At 43.5% G+C, this 19,520-nt stretch overlaps 1 protein-coding gene across 8 annotated transcripts in view; it reads right to left on the bottom strand.

Moving 5' to 3' along the window:
- Positions 1-19,520, bottom strand: part of ehbp1 (EH domain binding protein 1) — a 127,162-nt gene that overhangs the window by 30,641 nt on the left and 77,001 nt on the right. For 3 of the 8 annotated variants that reach the window (XM_027284355.1, XM_027284354.1, XM_027284357.1), the window contains 5 exons: positions 12,289-12,439; positions 8,928-9,206; positions 6,939-7,093; positions 2,476-2,614; positions 2,044-2,144 (listed from right to left, as the gene is read on the bottom strand). In XM_027284355.1, coding sequence (XP_027140156.1) covers positions 2,044-2,144; positions 2,476-2,614; positions 6,939-7,093; positions 8,928-9,206; positions 12,289-12,439 — 825 coding nt within the window. The remainder of the gene's footprint in view (positions 1-2,043; positions 2,145-2,475; positions 2,615-6,938; positions 7,094-8,927; positions 9,207-12,288; positions 12,440-19,520) is intronic. The other 5 variants (XM_019260896.2, XM_027284356.1, XM_019260894.2 and 2 more) reach the window with 5 other exon arrangements.

Raw genomic sequence — 19,520 nt, forward strand, 5'->3', positions numbered from 1 at the left:
AAACAAAAGAGTTTACTTTAATAATAAATACAGCTCATGACGTTGAACTGCTTCTGAGCTTTGGTGAATTCCTCGCTCACAACTTTGTAATAAAAAGAGAGAGAGTAGAAAAGCTTTAAACGCCTCATCAGAGTCAAGCAAATCTTTATTCACACAACAATCGAGAGAACGCCGCAAACTTTAAGGAACTCGTAAACAGACGAAACAGGTAGAGAACTTAAAGACGACCCAGTTTTAACGTATAGATTTGAGTGTCATGAGTCGTATGTGTTGCTGAAGGGACGATATTCAAAAGCAGGATCGGTAATAGAATAACCTGAACAGGTTAGATGAAGAACTCAAACCTCAGGCTCACTGACGCCGTTAAACGAACTGTGTTGATTCATAGATGATCGATTTTTTAATTCAAATCCCTCACAGCACGTTGAGTGTGAGTATATTGTCAGGTTATATCTCACGCTGTCGACATCTCTGCTCAATCTACGATCAATACTAATATTCATAGTGAGTCCAGGCGGCCTTTCATGTAGACGTCTATAATGTGGTAATTTAAAATAAATATCCACTGACTCCTGTTTTCTGTGTTTCTATGTTATAAAGGTGGATTTTTGCAGTGTAGTCTTAACTCACCTGCAGGTTAAGGTGTCTCAGCTCTCCTCTAAAACACACACACACACTCTGCCATTTCAGATAAGTCTTTCTTCTAACTTCTCAGGCGCACAGACACCAGCCTCTCCATCACTATACATACTTAGAAACACACACACATGCACACACACCACTCTGTAACTCTTAATACACACTCCATTTCTGACCCCTCTTCACCTCTGTCTCCTGACTGCTTGCTATTCTCCCGGAGGAGCTTCCTCTGAGTGAGGAGAAATGTTTATTCAAATTCACCACTGAGGATGCATCCGAAAAAATATCTCCATTTTATTGCTGATGCACTTCATTTTCCTTAATGGGAAGGAGAACTAGTGAGCAGGAGAGAGAGAGAGAAAGTTTTTTTTTTTCATTCCACCCAGGCCAGCACTTTTCCCCTGTACTCTTTGCAGCAGCGTTCGAGTGTGTGCTTCTGTGCACGTGTGATTTGTGTGTGTGTGTGTGTGTGCATTGATTCCCAGCAGCCTCTCTGTCCTCCCTCCTTTCCTTGCGCGCTCTCGCTCTATCACCATATTTTTCCTTGGCAAATCAATTTTACACATGATCAGCCCACTCCCCTTGCCACGCTCGGCCCAGCCGTAATTAAGAGGAGGGAAATTACCATATATATTATATTAATGCAAACATCATTCAGCAGGTAATTCTTGGCTGATCGGGATAATGGAAAGGTTGAACACCCATTAACCCTGGGGCCCAGGCACTGGGAGGAGGAGGAGGAGGCGGGTGTGTGTGTGTGTGTGTGTGTGTGTGTGTGTGTGTGTGCACGCATGGGACCGGGGTGGAGGGTGTAGGGTCGAGAGTAGGCGAGGGCTGCTTGGGAAGAGAGAGATTCACCCGCGTGGTCTCTGGTGGCACACACACACACACACTCACTGAAATAATAGCATTCTTATAGACACACTCTTTGGTGCGCACAAGTTCAAACACAGGCTGAGTGTGTGTGTGAGCGTACACTTGAAGGACACACAGGCACACACACACCTAAATGGCAGAGCAGCTGATATCTACCATTGTTATAATTAAAAACGGCCGCCTGTTAGATCAATACTCGGATGTCTCTGTGGAGAAGAGAGGACAGTAGAAGAAGTGTGTGAGAGGTGGACGAGGTGAAGAGGAGGAGTGAAGAGCTCAGTGACAGATTTATCCCAGACAAGACAGAAAGAGAGCTGACTAACAGGAAACACAAAAAAAGGCCAAGTGGGAGTAATTAAAGGGAGACGACCTCTCACCTCTCTCCCAATCACTGACTCTCCGATTTCACCTTGCCGAGCTGACCACAAAGGCCTTATATGAAGTTAAAGCTGCAGGCACAGGAGGACCAGGAGGAACCTGGTGACCCCGGCTTATGACTTAGGAGAAAAATGATAGGAAACGACAAACCTCCTCTTCGAACGGTCGGCGAATATCGAGCTCCGTCAGTGAACCTCTGTCCTCCTCAGCCCTCCGCAGATCCTCAGGAATAGACTTCTGTCTCTTCACCTCTGGAAGGAGTGTGAAAGTCGAGACAACCACAGTGAGACTTATTACTGGATTTATTTAGATTATTGTCGTTAATGGCTGCTAAACAAGCAAAGAAGTCTTCGTCTTTAGTGACTATTCACTATTATTTTGTCTTTCTGGATGATTTGCATGACCTGAGGAAAAACTGTCGGTGTTGTTTATATCTTACTGTGGAATTGTTGGTTAGAACAGACTATCTGTCCAACCTGCTCTCAGGTGTGAGCTAAACGTATGTAAATCTAGTTGTGTGTAAGCAAACAAACCTCCCTGAGTAAATAATGTACACATTGTGTGTGTGTGTGTGTTCCTCACCTGGTCTGCTCTCCACATACTGGCTGAAGGACTTCAGCTGTGTTTTCCTGACTGTAGAGTCCTTGCTGAAGACCACGGGGCTACGCAACCTCTCGGTCGCTCTGCGGAGACGCTCTGCTCGCAACTCCTCTGCGTTATTCTGTCAGACGAAGATAGAAAAAAAACGTGCGTTCAGTTTGGTCACTTACTGTCGATGCTACATGTCACAGGAATATAACATAAGATGTGCGAAAACATAAAATACTTTATGTCAGCAATTCGTTTGCTGCCTCCACACATCTCGTCGGTTATTCTACCAGCCACTTACATCTGATCTCAGACTTTCACTATTTCACAGCTGCTCTGTGATTACTGTGCTCAAACACACACACACACACCATTAGTGCACATGTAAACACACCTACTGACAGGGTTGGAGATAAATCTGGTAGAAGTTGATATGTTAACACATTGTAGTTGCATGAACACCTCTCTCTCTCTCTCTCTCTCTCTCTGTCTCTCTCACACAGACACACACACAGACACACACACAGACACACACACACACACACACACACACACACACACACACACACACTCTTCCTCACTCATGAGAGAGACAAAAAGGAGGCAATTAACTTGACTTTCAACAAAACCCCGAGCCAGAAAATATATTCAGATTATGCAAAATGCAAAAAAACGCTATTGTTTTCAAAGTGAACATGTGTTAAAAAGCTACACGCTCGCTTCTCCCACTATCAAAAAACGGCACGCAGAAATGCTTTATTACCAGGCCTCCAAATATGCCAAGCCGAGTGGAAAAGAAACCGACTCGGGGGCTAAAGATTGACGTCGCGGCAACGTTAATAAGAAGGCGAATCGTGTAATAAAGTCGACAATTAGGGCAAACATGTTCCACTGCTTGAGACGGAGGGAGATAGTCGAGCAGGGTGTGTGGAGCGAGGAAAGCTAATAGAGACGGTGTGGGCGGGGAGCGGGCTGTAGATGGGGAGTTGTTAGTTTAGCTTCAGATTATTGACTTTCAGAAACAATGTCAGCAATTAGTCTGTTCTCAGCTTGTTTTGTCCATTAGTCTGTCGGCTTCAAACCTTATGTCAAGTCAAATATTTATGAAGCGCTGTATACAAAATGCCCAATTAAACATTTTAAAAACATAAAGCTGGGATGTGTGAAAGCGCTGCTGCTCGTGTGTGTGTGCTTTAAAGGAGTACATTTAAATTACTAATGGCAGAGGAGGAGGAAGGCCTTCTCTTACTGTCTGATGGTTTTTACTTACCTCCTAAATAAAACTAAACTCAGCATCATTCAATGAACAATTAAAAAAAAACATGTTTCAAATCACATCAGTGTTTGATTTCCAGTAACGGTAAGGCATCATATCAAGGAGGAATGTCATTGTGATATCCAACTTAACTTGTTACAGGATCACTTAAAAAAACAAATAATCACACGTTAATTACGTCATCATGTAAACTCGGATAGCAGCACTCAAAAAGCACAAGACAATCTCTCTGGCATCGGTTTGTTATTCTGTATTTTAGGCTGCATTCAGACAGGATCACAGGCCACAGGGAAAGAAAACTCAGCGTCCTGCAGCAGAGAAGTTGCATCCAACTTTTGGAAAATCGTAGCCTAAACTCTGATACTCTAACCTGTTCTGGCTTTGTTTATTTCATTAACCAGCTTCTAAATCTGACTCGTAGTTTACACTGCACGAAGAAGTTTAATTTGGTTTGTGTCTGATAGTTTGAGAGCGAAAGAAAGCGGTGGTTGAGCGACATAGAGAGTGAACGACAGTGAGCATTAATGAGCAAAATAAAAAGTTGCTTCCTCGTTTTATCGAGATCAATTAAGCCACAAAGTACTTGTGTTGCTATGGACAGGAGTCCATCAAGTGACTGATTTTATGAATATTTAATTTGTTTGTTTGCAGGAAAAGTGGAACAATCACTGATAATTGGACGTCAAAGGATTTATTGGATTAATGTTGCTGTCCTTGTCATATTTTCAGAAGGAGGATTTGTTTTTTATTTTTTTATTTTTTGTGTGTTGATTGGTAAAAAAAAAAAAATAATAAAAATGCAAGCCCCTGCGATATCTACATGGAACTGTTGATTTAGCAAAAGAGTAAATCCCTGGGGAGCCTGATTAGGACCCCGAGGCTGTCCACCCAATTATTACTCATTGTTTAACTGCTGTGAGTCTGACTTGTTCACTGGAGGTTAAACAGCGATGCTTGAAAGTTCAACTGCTGCCACCACAAAGACAACACCCTCCACTGGCCTTCAGCGCCTTCTTAAAAACTGTCTTCCTCTCTCAATCACACAGACACAAAACACCTGCCCACTTGGCTACCGCTCCGTCTCCCTTTCACACTCTGGGACGGGCAGATATTGGGGCGTCCCCTCCCTCCCTTTCTTCCACTCTCCCTTCTTTATCTCTTATCGCCGCTATCATCGCCGTGGCGGCGGTGAGTCAGTGCTTTTGGTGTGTGTGAGTCTGTGAATGTGCATGCGGGGGGCTGCGTGACTAACGTTGCAGTCTGCTGAGCGTCACGCGGCCTTATCGTGCGCTACCAAGGCTGCGCATATACACAATCGCTAATGAGAGGGTGAGTGTGTGCGATGTTCCTGCAGGTCGTTCCACCCGCCTGAAGGACTTTTGGGGACGCCCAATCCTCCCGGGACAGAAGAAGTAAACTCAACTTCACATCACTCATGCACATTAATTATAAAGACATTTGAGTGACACATAACTTGTTGTTGTCATGTTGTACGTATTCACATTTATGTTGCATTCTTGGCAATAAATGGCACCGACATGGAGGTGCAGCTGAGTACAAATAATGGCTTAATATTACACATAACAATAATAAAAGTAGTGCTTGTGTGGCCTCGATAGAGTGATACCTAAAGCTTTAAAGCTTTAATCCTAAAACACGACGGCTGATCATGATGTGCAAACCAAACATATTCATAACAAGACAGTTATAATTAGCTTAGATTACTGAGCCTCAAACTTTGCTACATCTACCACGGGGGGTACGCGGCCTTCCTCCAGAGGTACGTGGAGAATATTTTCTATAAAGGAAAAAAAAAAAATTAAAAAAAAAACACATTATACTATCAAAATCCTTTTTACAACGATACTAATTAAGATTCGGTTCCATTCAGAGTCAGCGTGCCGCTGCAAATGGAACTGAACCTTAATTAGTATCAATGGTAACACCTGTGTTTACTATGTATACTATTTCATGTGAAAAAAGCTGCTGTGAAAAAGGTCTGTTACACACGAGATATCTGAAATGTGACTGAAAACAAGGTTTCCTGTAATGTTTTGTGTCGATATCCGCCCGCGAAGTTGTTACATTGAGTGAGTAGAAAGCAGCGAGTGGAGGTGAAATGAAAAGGTTCAAAAACACTGAAGTCGTGGCTTCAAACGGGGAATATAAGAAAGAGACGTGTGGATGAGGAGTAATAATGTTATTAGGAAGAAAACCTGCCGACTGTGCGAGCCGGCTGTAGATGAACAGGGTCGGCGCACGCTGCGGGAAATATTTTCTGAGGTGGAAGGTGTGAGATTGGTCAGTGTGATCAAAAATATGATTAAATGTAACGTCTCATTATCTTGAGAGCACGCGATACCTCATGATCAGCTCCTCAGACTCTGATGGCGGTGCAGCTGACTCAGGAGAAGTTTGCAGCTCAATCAAAAATCAAACATCAGGCACTGAATGCACGTTTGGCTGAATAGTGTGACGTGACTTTACCTCTGTGGTGGTCACGTGGTAACACACACACACACACACCACACACACCCATACGCACTCCTTTGGCCATAAAGGACTAAGCCTTCTAGGCTTTGAACACAAGAGGGTGTTTATGTGAATCGATGATCAAAGACACCCTGTGTCGCCATAAGCTTGCAGGGTTTCACTTGTACTGACAGCTGCACAGACACACACAAACACACACACACCTTATTCCACTTGACATTCAAAATCAATTAAACAGATGTTAAGACTGGCCGACTACTTGTTGTGGACTCAATATTCACATCAGAAGATATAGACGCACGCAGCAGCGACAACCTCTCTTCCCACCTATCTACACACACACACACACACTCAACAACGACTGTGTGAAAAGGTCATAGTCAATAGAGGGGATTGCTACATGTTATGTAGGGCATTATGATGCCAGTGTGTGTGTCTCGTGGCTTTATACAGACTCATATGGACACGAGAGGATAAACTGCCGTGTTACATGAAGTGGTCCGACTGACTGATGTGTACACAGGGTCAGCGGGCTGACAACCAGGGTCAATCGGACATGATTGATTGGATGACCCTTTGATGGAGGGAAGAGAGAGAGAGGTAGACATAAAAGAGAAGAGAGGTGGAGAGAACAAAAGTAAAAATATATAAATATATATATCCAGCAGGAGTTTAGAGGTGTGCGTACCTCCAGTCCTTCTGTAGGGCTGAGCGGGGAGGTGGAGGAGGCAGTGGGCGAGGATGAGGAGGAGGTGGAGGATGGGGATGAAGGGGAGGTGACTCTTCTTGGGCTGACTTCCACCAGCTTCTTCAGCTTCAGGTCCACGTGCTTACTGTTTGTACCTGAAGAGAGAGAGAGAGAGGACAAGAGGGAGGTGAGTACAAACTGTGTGTGTGTGTCTCTGAGGAAGTTAAAAAGACGACAAAGGGGAGACAACTTAGTTTGCATTCATGTACACACACACACACACACTTGATAAGGAACGTATACACCCAGAGATGTGGACAGACGAGGCAGCTTCAGTCCTGTTTGTACTGCAGAGAGCTGCTCAGGTACTCAGCGTACATTGCATTGGGAGTATCACCATGGTAACCACAGGGCAAGATGGAGGGAAAATGAGAGAAAATGGGTGATTTAAAAAAAAAAAGAAAAAAGTTGTCGACTCGCTAGTTTTTTAATCATAAGTAATGTAAACACAAGAAATACACGACAGGAAACTGGGAGTGCTGTATCACAAAAATACTAATTTCTAAAAAAAAATTGGTCTGTTCTCATAATTTTCTTTATCCTTTTTCATTCTTGCTAACTCTTTCCTCTCGTTCCGTCTAACAAACCTAACATCCTCCGTTCATTTACGTCCATCCATCCCTGAATTGTTGGTTCTAGTCTGTCTTCATCTTCCTTCCTTCCCTGCTCCCTCTCTCTCTCTCTCTGCCTTCCAGTAACTGCATACAGCTTTATTTTCCAGGGACTGGTAACCACAGCTCCCCTGCCAGGACAGACCACTGCACTGAAGAAGATGAAAGAACAGGAGGGCAACCGTTTCATGTGTCACCTCCCTCTGTGACACACACACACACCAACACACACATCCCATGATGCATGCATATGGATGCCAAACATGGACACACTCTGTTTAACTTTATCAAAAACACACACATACACACACAAGGAAATACAAAGAAACACACAAACAGACTCACACAGAGTATAAGCCAAAATACAAATGCACAGTGTGGAGGAGGTGGGCTGCAGGAAAGTGTTATAATCACACCATCCACTGTTTTCAGGACTACATAAAAGTTACCAACAGAAAAAGAGAAACACGTGAACGTGGAAAAAAAAGAAAAAACAACAACTTGTGCAGAGATACTGCACTTCAAAGCTGGAGGAAGCGTTTGTTTCTTCTGGTACCTCGCTGTACTCACACCTATCGCACATCGGCAGGAAACTGAAGCAAATAAAATGAATTAAATACAAAACAAATTAATTAAGTTTACCTCTGAAGATTCAAGCAAATGCTTCCCTGAAGATATGATTTTATTTTTGTCTGGGGAGCACTTTTTTTTTTTGTTAATTAATTACGACTTAAAGAAGTTTCTAATGAAAGAAAAACAACAATATGACAGCACACGAATGTATACTGTAAGTCAGGCTCCTTCTATGCATGCGGAGCCAATAGGACGCAGGGGTCACGTATATACAGGATACTTCATGATGATGCACTTAAAGACCGGCAGCATGCACTGTGAGTGAGAAAACAAGGCCGAGTGTGAGTGAGCATGTGAGCGAGTAAAGCTTCCATCAGGCTGCCACAGCCTGTTCAAATTTTGATGAGGGCAGTTTGGACCACAGGACCGGTCTGCAGGAGTAAATGCTTGCACTGCACTGCTCTGAAAAGGTGTGCTTACTGGGTGAAGGAGATAAGACACAAGGACGGGAGAAACTCCCAGAAACACGAGCACGTTAGAGCTGTTTGGATGTTCAGGATGATTTTTAGTTCATGTATGTCTCGCTCATTATCAGGTAATGTGACATTTTGTTAAATGACAGATGAGTGTTACAAAGATTAAAAACTGAATATGCGAAATACATGAAAGAAGGTCTAGGTGAAGGTGAGTGAGTTAGTCAGAAACCAGACATGCAGCACTGCACAGCCTCAGCCAGTGATTTTACCCAGAGATGTTAGCTCAGAGCCGGGGTTAGTAAGCTCCAGGGGCCCTAGGGTGCTGGAGGTGGCTGGTTGAGGGGCCTCCAGTGGCAGTGGGTTAGTAACCAGCGCAGACGCAGATGTGGCAGGAGCAACAGTATCATCCTCATCATCATCATCATCACCATCACCACCACCACCAAAGTGGAGCTGCTCCTCCTCAGCCCTCCCCTCTTCCTCATCCTCACCCCTTTCACCATCAACGGCATCATCCTCATGATGACCTCTCACTCCTTCCAAAACATCTGTGGGTGAGTCGGGGAGACACGGAAGGAAAGTGAGAGGTGAGAGTGGATAGAGAGGAAGTGAGGGTGAGTTTAAGAGAAGTGAACAGAAAAGGTGTTAGAAGGTGAACAAATGAAGACACAGAGAGGAGGAAAAAGAAGTTAAAGGTTAGTTTGTGTTGTGACCAGTTTCAATAATCCTAAATGTCTGAAAACATCCGCCTGAAGAATCAGAGCACACTTGATGAGATGATGACACACATTAACACTCTCATATTTAGTGCAGACTCGGAAACTTGGTCTGTCTGTGCAGGATTGTTGCATTTAACTAATTCACAAATCTAAATTTATACAACAAGTACTCTGATCGGTCAACTGGACATTTAGAGCGTGCTCAAATCACCATGACAGCACACCTGACTCACTAAGAATATTACCCACATCTCCTGAAAATATATAACATGTAAATACATATAAATAAGTACGCTGGAAGTCAACTTTTAATGAAGTAATACGTCTAAAATAATCTGAAAGGTTGTTACTAAGGCTCGGGCTACTTGCTGCAGTAGTAGTACTGATTATTTGCCAGGTATTAGTCAGACCTCATGAAGCTCCATGAAACAGCAAGAAAAGAAAATGTTTAATCTGAGACCTAATTGTCCTAAAATAGGTTTCCGTTGGTATTTGTTGTATATTTGCAATATTATATGAGAGGGTGAGCTTCACCTGAATATTGGCACTTCAGTTACACATGGTGCAATAAAGCACACCCTCTCATGTAAGGAACCAAATTAACGGTGTGAAAAGGCTACACCTGAGTGACAAGGAGGGATTCTGACTGATTGCTGTCTGTCTATCTGTTTGGGTTCGTGTGCATCGGCGCACTAATATCCGGCACACACACACAGTGAAACTGAGACCTTGGTTTAATTCCTCTCATTTTAAGATCTGCTGCCTGCTTTTCTTGTTCCAGATAAAAAGAGGCAAGGCAAAACAAAAAAACCACAAAAAAAAAACATGAAAGCACATATTCCATTAAGTCTCCTGAGGGGTTCAATAGAAACAACAGTGTCTCCACATTAGGAACAAAAGACAAAAAAAAAACATGTTAGGAGAAACTCAGATGGAGACCTGAGCGGCTCTAGCTGCATGGATAACCCACCATGGATTAAAACAAAACAATCAGTAAACAGCGTCTGACATCGCAGGCTCCCTCCTCTGCTGTTTACTACTTGGTGGGTAGAGAGACGGAGAACAAAGAGAGAAGGAGGGAGAATCAAAATAACAGCATTTCCTGTTTTTTTTTTTTCTAATTTGCTGGCTGCGATGCGGAGTGTGCTCGCAAGCGCCGTTCCTGCGTGGCTGGCTGGGGCCTAATTAATGGGAGGCCATGGTGATGGAGTTTGGAAAGTTTCTTTGCGGGCAGACACTTGGAGGGGGCAGCCCGGGCTGCATTAAAGGACCGTGAATGGTGTTGAGGGGAGAGAGAGAGAGAGAGTGCGGGGGCTAGGATTAGCCGTTCTGCTCGGCAGGCCTTGTGTATCACAGCTAACAGCATTTCTCTCTGCTCCTCACCACCACCACCTCCTCCTCCTCTCTTGTTCCGTTCTTTCCTCCAACTCCATTTTTAATGAGATCAACAATTAGTCCAATTCAGAAAAGCTGAAAGAGCAAATAAATCAAGTGCTCCCCTCCCTCCGCCTCGCTGTCTTTCTTCTAGTCGCTGATCTCACTTTGCGAACCCACCATCACTCTCAGGTCACCTGTCCTTCTCTGCAACGGTTAGCTGATTAATCAATCAGTTGATTGGCAGAAAAACTACATTATTTAATAATCCATCCAATCCTTTGAGTCATTTTTCAAACCAAAATAAACATTTTTTTGGTGCCATCATCTGAATTTTGAGGATTTTAAACCTCTCCGTGTGTTTTTTTTTTGTTTTGGACAATGTGGGGATATTTCTCTGATATTTTACAGACCAAACGATCAATCTAGAAAATATACATATATATCCACTGGGCACGTCCCTGTCACGCCATGACGCCGTTTTGGTCCTTCAAACCCGACCTGGAGCATTTCAGACGCGTTTTACCCGCCAGACTTTGTTAACTTGCTCAGATTTGGTCATTTTTCTGGTTTATGTGCTTCTAAATATGTAAATATGCCACGTAGTTCAATTATTTTCCTTTTGGCTGTTTGCCCGGGGTGTTTTATTTTGAAATGCGACCAGATTCTCTATGCCGTTTCTGTGTCTGACGTCCTGTCAGCTCGAGCTGCTCCGGGCTGCTCACGTCATCCGTCAAAAATAAAACAGCAACATATTCTCGGTGGAGCAGACCGCGGTGTTTCTGGTGGTGTTTGAAACATTGATTAGAACGGCTCATCCCCGCCATCTCTCCTCTCTTAGCCAATGAGAGATCATGTCATGTTCGAGTCTCTCCGAGTCGTTCATCCCTACTTTTAAAATATATATTCGCTCATATACTCCTGTTTCTTTCTCAACTTCTTGAACTCCTCACCTGTCTACACTTCATTTGCATTCAGAGCACCCGATCTCCATGAACAGTAAAACCCAGACAGAAGGCTATAATGTGGAGGAATGTGAAACAAATGACAAGAGAAGCCTAATAATGGTCATTATCATAATAACCCCAATTTCAAGGAAATGGAAAGCAGTGGGGAAACGCGCGTAGCAGCCTTTGCTACCCCTGCAAGCCATTATTAGAAGTGTTTGGTGTTTTTGAGCATAATTTAGCCGCACAATGTGTTGTGTTGATTAACAATTACAGGGCGAACGAGACGAGGGAGGAGTGGCAGGGTAAACTGCTGCTGTGAATATGAGGGTGGTGCGTTCGTGTTAGACCTGCGGCCGTTGTCAAATGGCATTTTGTTTTTCTCTGAGGATTAGTCAGAACCCCTTTAGAGAGCATAATGGAAACGCGTGAGTCATGGCATGTTCGGATAAATGTCACAAACATGCGAGTCTGACTTTTCTTTTGTGTTCGAGTTAATGAGTCTTCTACTCAAACTCTGAAATATGTCCAGAAAACTGTTGTGTTGTTTGTTTTCTTCAGTGTGTGTGTGTGTGTGTGTGTGTGCTGACCTCCAGCAGGGCCAGCCTTGCCGCCCTTGCCTCTCTCAGTGCTCGACACGTCCAGCAGGCTCATGTCAGACATCTTGACTCCGGATCGAGCCTCGGCTATCAGCTGCCTGGCTCGCTCTCTCAGCTGTCTCCGTCGCTCGGCATCCCGCTCCTGCACACACAAAGCGTAAACAAAAGAATAACTCTCAGGTCTGTAATCTTAGACCAAGTGTTACATAATTAGTTGTTTATAGTAGCCGCACACAGGTTTGTATCACATGACACGATCAGGTTTTTTTGGCTCAGATGCTGATACAAATACTGAAACAGTGATCCAAAACTATTCAGTTGATGAGCTTAAATTATTGATGTGCTATTAGTGAAAGTTTAACTGGGAGAATGTGACAGAAACTGATGAGAGAGACGACGCATCGCTGCAGAAACACTCACTGTTGTACAGTGGTGTTACAGAGTGGAGCTTCTTTGAGATCATTTGGTCAAAGAGTCGACCTCGGTGTCAATCACTGGCTCAACCCATTGACAGTATAACTTTGTGATGCTCAGTGTGGCGGCTCTGGCTGCTGCCCTGTTGGCATCTTGCTTCTTCTGCCTCTTGGCTAAATCTAAAAATCGGCAAAGACGTGGATCGTCGGTGGACCTGCGCCTCAAAACAAGCCATCTGTGACAGCACCCACCTGTCAATCAAAGCGTCCACGCTCTTAATCCTGCATAACTTTAAGCCTTAATATAATGTGAACAGGTGCATTGTATATAAATTCACCCTCAGTACAGTTGTCATGAACGGGGAAATTAGCTACAGAGACCAAAACTGTTTTTTGTACCAGGCTGTAAACATGTTTATTTCTGCTGTGAAGTTGGACATTTGAACATGGGGACTTATGGAGACTGACTCACTTCTGGAGCCAGCCTCACGTTTGAGGTTCATGTTGATGTTTCGCAGCACCGTTACATTAGCAGGTAACAGTTTAGTAATGCTTTATTTGACCCCACACTGATCAGCTGGTCCTCAAACATTATAAAATAGAATTTCACATCACCACGCAACTACCACAGAATAAATAACAAGAAGTTGTATGGATGTACACGTCTTAGTGTATTGTGGAGTTAGGAGTGTACACACACACACACACACATACACACACCATCTTGGCACTAGACATACAGTATTGAGCCGTCACCATCAGAGTAATGGCAGAAATGCCATTTTCAGGCCGATCCAATCTGATCCTACTGATAGCACAGGCCACCACACACACACACACACACACACACACACACACACACACTTACAGAGCAAACAGGAAAACCTTGATGATGTCAACAGACAAACACTTAACTGATGACGACCCAGCTGAGCACACACACACACTCGACGCGCAGGCTGTGCTTTTATACGGCGAAGCAGAAATACACAAATGTCCAGGACGGTTTGAAGATTGTCACAATGAGGGACACAGAAAAGATTTTTAAAAAAGCAACAGGACGGAGTGTGTAAGTAATTCAAAGCTGCTCTGAAAAGCTGATGGAGCAAGGTGGAGAGATTCAGAGAGCACTGAGGCTGCTGGGTGGTGTGTTTTTAAGACTTTAGTCATGGCAGCTGGAGAAGTCAATTCTGGATGATGTGACAAAAACAACAACAAGTTTAGAAGCACGCCAACATAAACTCCACCTCGCACTCACACCGACCCACAAACACATCTAACACAACTCAACCTTCAGCACAAACACACTAAAACCGCCACCATACACCACCCTCCTCCACCTCCACCCAAAGATACACAACCACATATGACCCAAGGGAGAGTGAAGCTGCATTTCTCTGTCGCTGCTCTCCCTCCCTGTGGTTTCCTGTTAATCAGGCTTCTCCATATTGAGGCAGGGGTTTTAGGGCTGGCCTATTGAAGCCGCCCATTTATCCATTAACAAAACAAGCAGCGCCCGCTAATGAGCTACATCTCTCCATTTCCATGTCAATTGTTTGTTTGTAGCCATTGTTAAGGTGGGACAATGGGGCTGTATTGTAAATGACAGCAACCCTAATGCACTCTGTGTGTGTGTGTGTGTGTGTGTGTGTGTGTGTGAGAGAGGGAGAGAGAGCCCAAGGGGATGCCCACAGGGAGAAGGGAACACACCTTAGAGAGAGACAGATAAAGAGAGAGAGGGAGAGACAGAGAGATAAAGAGTGAGGAGGGGGAGTGAGAAGAGTAATGGGTGTTGATACTTGCTTGTAGAAAAGTATTGGGTGTCAAACATAACAACACTTTCCCGGCTCTCATGCAGCACCGTTCCAGGCAACAATGCATGCAGGCGAACTATGATTTGTAAATTTGAACGATAATGTGAGCCGGTACAATTAAAACTAGAAATTTAAGAAAAGTTACGACGCACCTTACAAAGACAAAACAAAATGCAACAGTAAAAACAGTAGCTACCTGTAAGCATGCATGACGTCGACAGAGAAACCTCCAAGGTGAAATTTGAATTATGTAGGTCACAGACTTTGATTAATTTTGCTGAGGGCATTCTGTGACATCCGTAACAGATAGTATATGAGACCAGGATAACAAGGTTTTAACCAACAAAAATTAAATGTTTCTTTACGTTTATCTGACATGAGAACGTGATATAAATCAAAAACAATAGAGGACCTAAGATTGACCCCTGTGGAACACCACGAGACACTGCATTATTCATTACATAAATCAGGGAGATAAAAACAGTATTTTGAGTACAAATGAAAGCCGGGTGAAGAGAGAGAAACGAGCCGGAGAAGAGGACAGAAGAGTTCGGGACAGAAATATCTCTTTGAACAAGCTTGTAGGATTGATCTGTAGTGAGAAGGTGGAGGATTTCATTTGAGAGACCTCAAAGTGGGTTAGTCAGAAGGCCAATGTTCAACAGAAATCAGTGTTAAGGTCTCTGGAGTCAATTTGTCTGTAGAACTCATCGTGCAGCAACTCGTCATGACATAGAAATTAATTCAGTCGTTCTTTCTTTATACTTGCCGTGTTGTTTTCTTCCAATATTTCTTCCTTTCCATCCTCACTTACTTCTTTCTCACTATGTTTTCTATGCAGGTGTCTCCCTGCTTTTATAAATGTAATATGATAACCAGTAATGTCACTGATGGCCTTCCGGCTACGGACTAGTTCTGATATCCAATCTGGCCTTTACAGATATGGATACAACTACCAATTTAAGTGTGCCTGGGTGTGTATATATATGTATATATACAGCCCGGGCCCCCCAACACACTCCAAAACATCCCGCTGCATTATTGTTGTCAGCCATTTTGGGGACAGGAAATGGGAAATTGACTTTGCCTATCCAGAGGCTAGGATTAACGCTACAGAAAAATGCATCTGACCAGCGCCTAGCTCGGTCAGCTACAGAGCTGCTGATTAGAAAATATGAGTATGTGTTTGGAAAGAGAGAGGAGAGGAGAGGAGAGGAGAGGAGAGGAGAGGAGATGCTTTTTATTGTGTAAAGGACTATGTATCATATGATCTAGGATCAAATATTTTCCTGTATAGTGTATTTGTGACAGTTGTACAGGGGTTTATCATGTCTAGTTGTTGGTAGGTGTCGTTCATTGGAGGAGGTATCAGGAGTTGGGTAGCACGTCGAGTCAGGTAAGGCCTGATTTTTCTGATGTTGTAAAGTGCGAAGCGACAAGACTGGGCAACCGAGGCAACGTGATGAGATAAGGTCAGCTGGTCATCGAGCATGACTCCAAACTTCTCGCTGCCCCGGTAGGGTCGAGAGCTAGGCAGTCAACTTCATACATGCATAGAAGCTCATACAGCTAAGTAAAACACAGTGGGACACAATGGGGAGACGACGATGTACAAGAACAATGTTTTTTATTCTTGCTGACCAAGTGGTTACGAAATGCCATCTAGTGAACGTCACACTCGCCATTTCCTACTCGGAAAGTGGTGATGGATATCATGTATAACAGGGAAAACAAGCACGTACAGACATCTTATTTGGAAACACAGGACACCAATAACCAGTGGATGTAAAAGTAACAGGGATGCAACTTTGAAAAAAAAGCAAAACGCCCAGACGCAACCAGCTGCATCGTTACATGATCAAAGCTGGGATGAAAAAAGAAGAAGCAGAGAAAGCGTGTCAGCTGGTGGTCAGTGGGAAGCTCGTCTTCAAGAATAGAAACTCAGGAGGGGAAAAGACTTTTCTTTTTTTAAATGGCGACAGTGAGAACAATCGTGCACTGTGTCTCCCATTGACTGCTGGGAACCTCCAGGGGAAGAGAGGCTAAACGGTTGAGTGCAAGGCTGAGACAGAGGGCTCCACTGTGGGTTTGGCGTCGGGGTGAAGACCCCTCTCCGCTCTGGAAGCTCTTTTTTTGAGCGAGGGGAGCAGGTTGTCGCCTTGGTTGCTCTTTTCTGGGCAAGGAGAAAGAGGGAGGGAGGACACGCACCACTGGTCATGTACAGAGACCTGGCGTGGGCACAGAGTGATGCCACAAAATCACACACGCACGCACACACACACACAGGGATGCACACACAATCACTATCTAAAAGGGTTTGCCAACCTCCCAGATAGCCAGCCAGTCTGGCAGCCAGTCATGCAGCTCCAGACATTTGTCATGACAGGCTAATTCACAGTCAAGAGGTGCTTTAGGTCTCTATCTTGTCCAGGCACACACACACACACACATCCTAAAGAGCTACAGCACACACACACACACACAAACCAATCACATAGCTCTGTAATCACACACTCAAAAACATTATTTAGAACTCCGATCGTGGTTAAACTACTAAAAGCCAAACACAGTGAACAGCTACACTATGTGTGTTATAAATTATAAATAATTTGACTTATCATACTCAGGATTTCTAAAACTATGAAATAATATGCCTACCTTATGATAATCTTCAGCAAAGAGAGATTTAAGTGCTAAAGATCTCAGGTTAGTTAGTTTAGCGCCTTATCTCGATATTTGAAGCTGGTGTAGCTGTCGTAGATGTCAACACAGGCCTCATAATTAAATAAATTTATTTTCTTAACAAGCCAACAGTTGAATATTAACAACATTTATTGAAATATAGTGTATAATTAATAGAATATTAATGGATTATCTTTGGAAGATCATCAGGTCACCAGTTTTGAAAAAGAGCGCTGACAAAAAGCTGCAGCGGCATATTCTTTGTGGGGTTCATGGGAAATGTGGCTTCAATTGAAAAATTGGCTGAATTATTTACATACCACAAAGATTTGCAATTAAATAAACAATATATTTTTTTAAAAAGCATTACATGTACCAAAATTTTGAAATCTATTACTTTCAAAACCTCTTATTGCGCTTTTTTTTAGAAATAGAGAGAGAGAGAGCTTATCGTCTGGCTCCAGACGGAGTCCGCGGATCAATGAGCATGCGAGGCCCACAGCGATCAATGCATTTGATAAAGAATTAAAGAAGAGCCACTGTACATGGCTATCAAAGAACCAGGACACGGCCTAATTATGATTCGACGGGTGCGTGCCCATGATAGGGGTCTGTGTGTGTGTGTGTGTGTGTGTGTGTGTGTGTGTGTGTGTGCGTTACATAAATATAAATCAGATGTCAGTGTGGAAGTGCAGGATGTGTACTTGTGTCACTGTATACATGTACACGTGTGTTTTTTTCAGTGGTTTTAAATGACACATTATATGTGTAAATATACTAATATTAAAATTTCATTAAGTTGTTTTATTGTGTTTTTATTGTTTGTTTATCGTAATGTCGTCTCTGGGTTTTCCTGTTTGGTATCCTGCGTGTATCAGCCGTGGCGTTGGTCCACGCCGTGAACGCGTCCCTATAAATACAAACAATGAATATAAATATTATTATTCTGACAGCGCAGTAGCACATGAGTGCACGTCTTCAAATAGTGTGTGTTGTACAGAGAATATTGTTTGTATTTGTAAGAATTGAACAAATATTGATGATGTGCTGAATGTGTGTCACAAATTCACAGAACAAAGGTGTGTGTGTGTGTGTGTGTGTGACATTTTTTGTGCAAACACGTTTGTGTGTTTGACCTCTGAGGTTCTGTTGAACTTTGTTTGAATTTGAATTGACAGTTTGTCCTCAGCACTGAGCATCTCTGTCTGTCTGTGTCTGCTCAACAAGGACTCCCGTACAGTAGGACAGGTAGAACAGGTAGAGCGGAGCACGGAGATGACTTAACACACACAGACACACACAGACAGAGGATCTCGTCACTGTGACAGGTGAGTAAGATGGGAAGGTTTTGCCCTTTAAATAGACAGGATAATTGCAGCAGACGGAGAGACAGAGAGAGGGGGACGGGTAGAAAGAAAGAGACGAGAACATGAGCTGAAATTTGTGACAGAAGAACACAGGTAACCTGTAACGTGTAGAAAAGAGACAGAAAGTAATTCTGAAAGGGGATTGTTGATCGTGAGTACTGTCAATGACGTTAACGAGACAGAGCCAATTAAAGTAATTTAAAGAGATCAACGTGTAATTTTCCCGACTTATCGCGGGAATCAGGAACTTCACACGTTCCTCTCAGCTGCAGGAGCCGAACAACAGTCCTGCCCCCTTTAGGAAGTCTTCTCCGACGGCCCAGGAACTATCAGGGTGGAGTCTATAGCACTCAACAGTGCTGACGGGGTGATGTCAAACACAAACACCACTACAAGCTGTGAATGGTATCCATTCAGACTACATGCACATCCTGGTAGTCCCAACTGTCAACAGGACTGAGGATTGAAGCAAAGGACCACCGCCTGGAGTCAAAGCTGTGTCACTACAGGAAGGACTCATCTACGTCACATCACAATGCTATTTTGTTGATTCTCTATGCGACTTCAAACCACACCAGTTAACTTGCTTCTACACGAATAAATATGCTACATGGTTACATTTTTTTCCTCTTGGCTGTTTTTATGATCACAAGTTTGCACAGGGTGTTTTATTTTGAAAATCCTGCTCCTGCTCTGTGCAGATTGATGTGGGCTGCTCACGACGTCTGACTAAAATAGAGCAGGGCTGCAGCAGGACTGGTGCGGTTCGAAACACTGACTAGAACGACTGCGATTAGCTCTGACGAAACGCGACACATCCGTTTACGTGGGGAGACCATTCTACCAGTTGAGCCACCAGGGCGCTGCTATTTAAGCACCTTGTATACTGCGAGCTGCTGTAACAAGTGAATTTCATCAATAAGTCTATCTTGTCTTATCTTCCTAAG

The sequence above is a fragment of the Larimichthys crocea genome, chromosome XI, assembly GCF_000972845.2.
Source record: "Larimichthys crocea isolate SSNF chromosome XI, L_crocea_2.0, whole genome shotgun sequence".
Classification (NCBI taxonomy): domain Eukaryota; kingdom Metazoa; phylum Chordata; class Actinopteri; family Sciaenidae; genus Larimichthys; species Larimichthys crocea.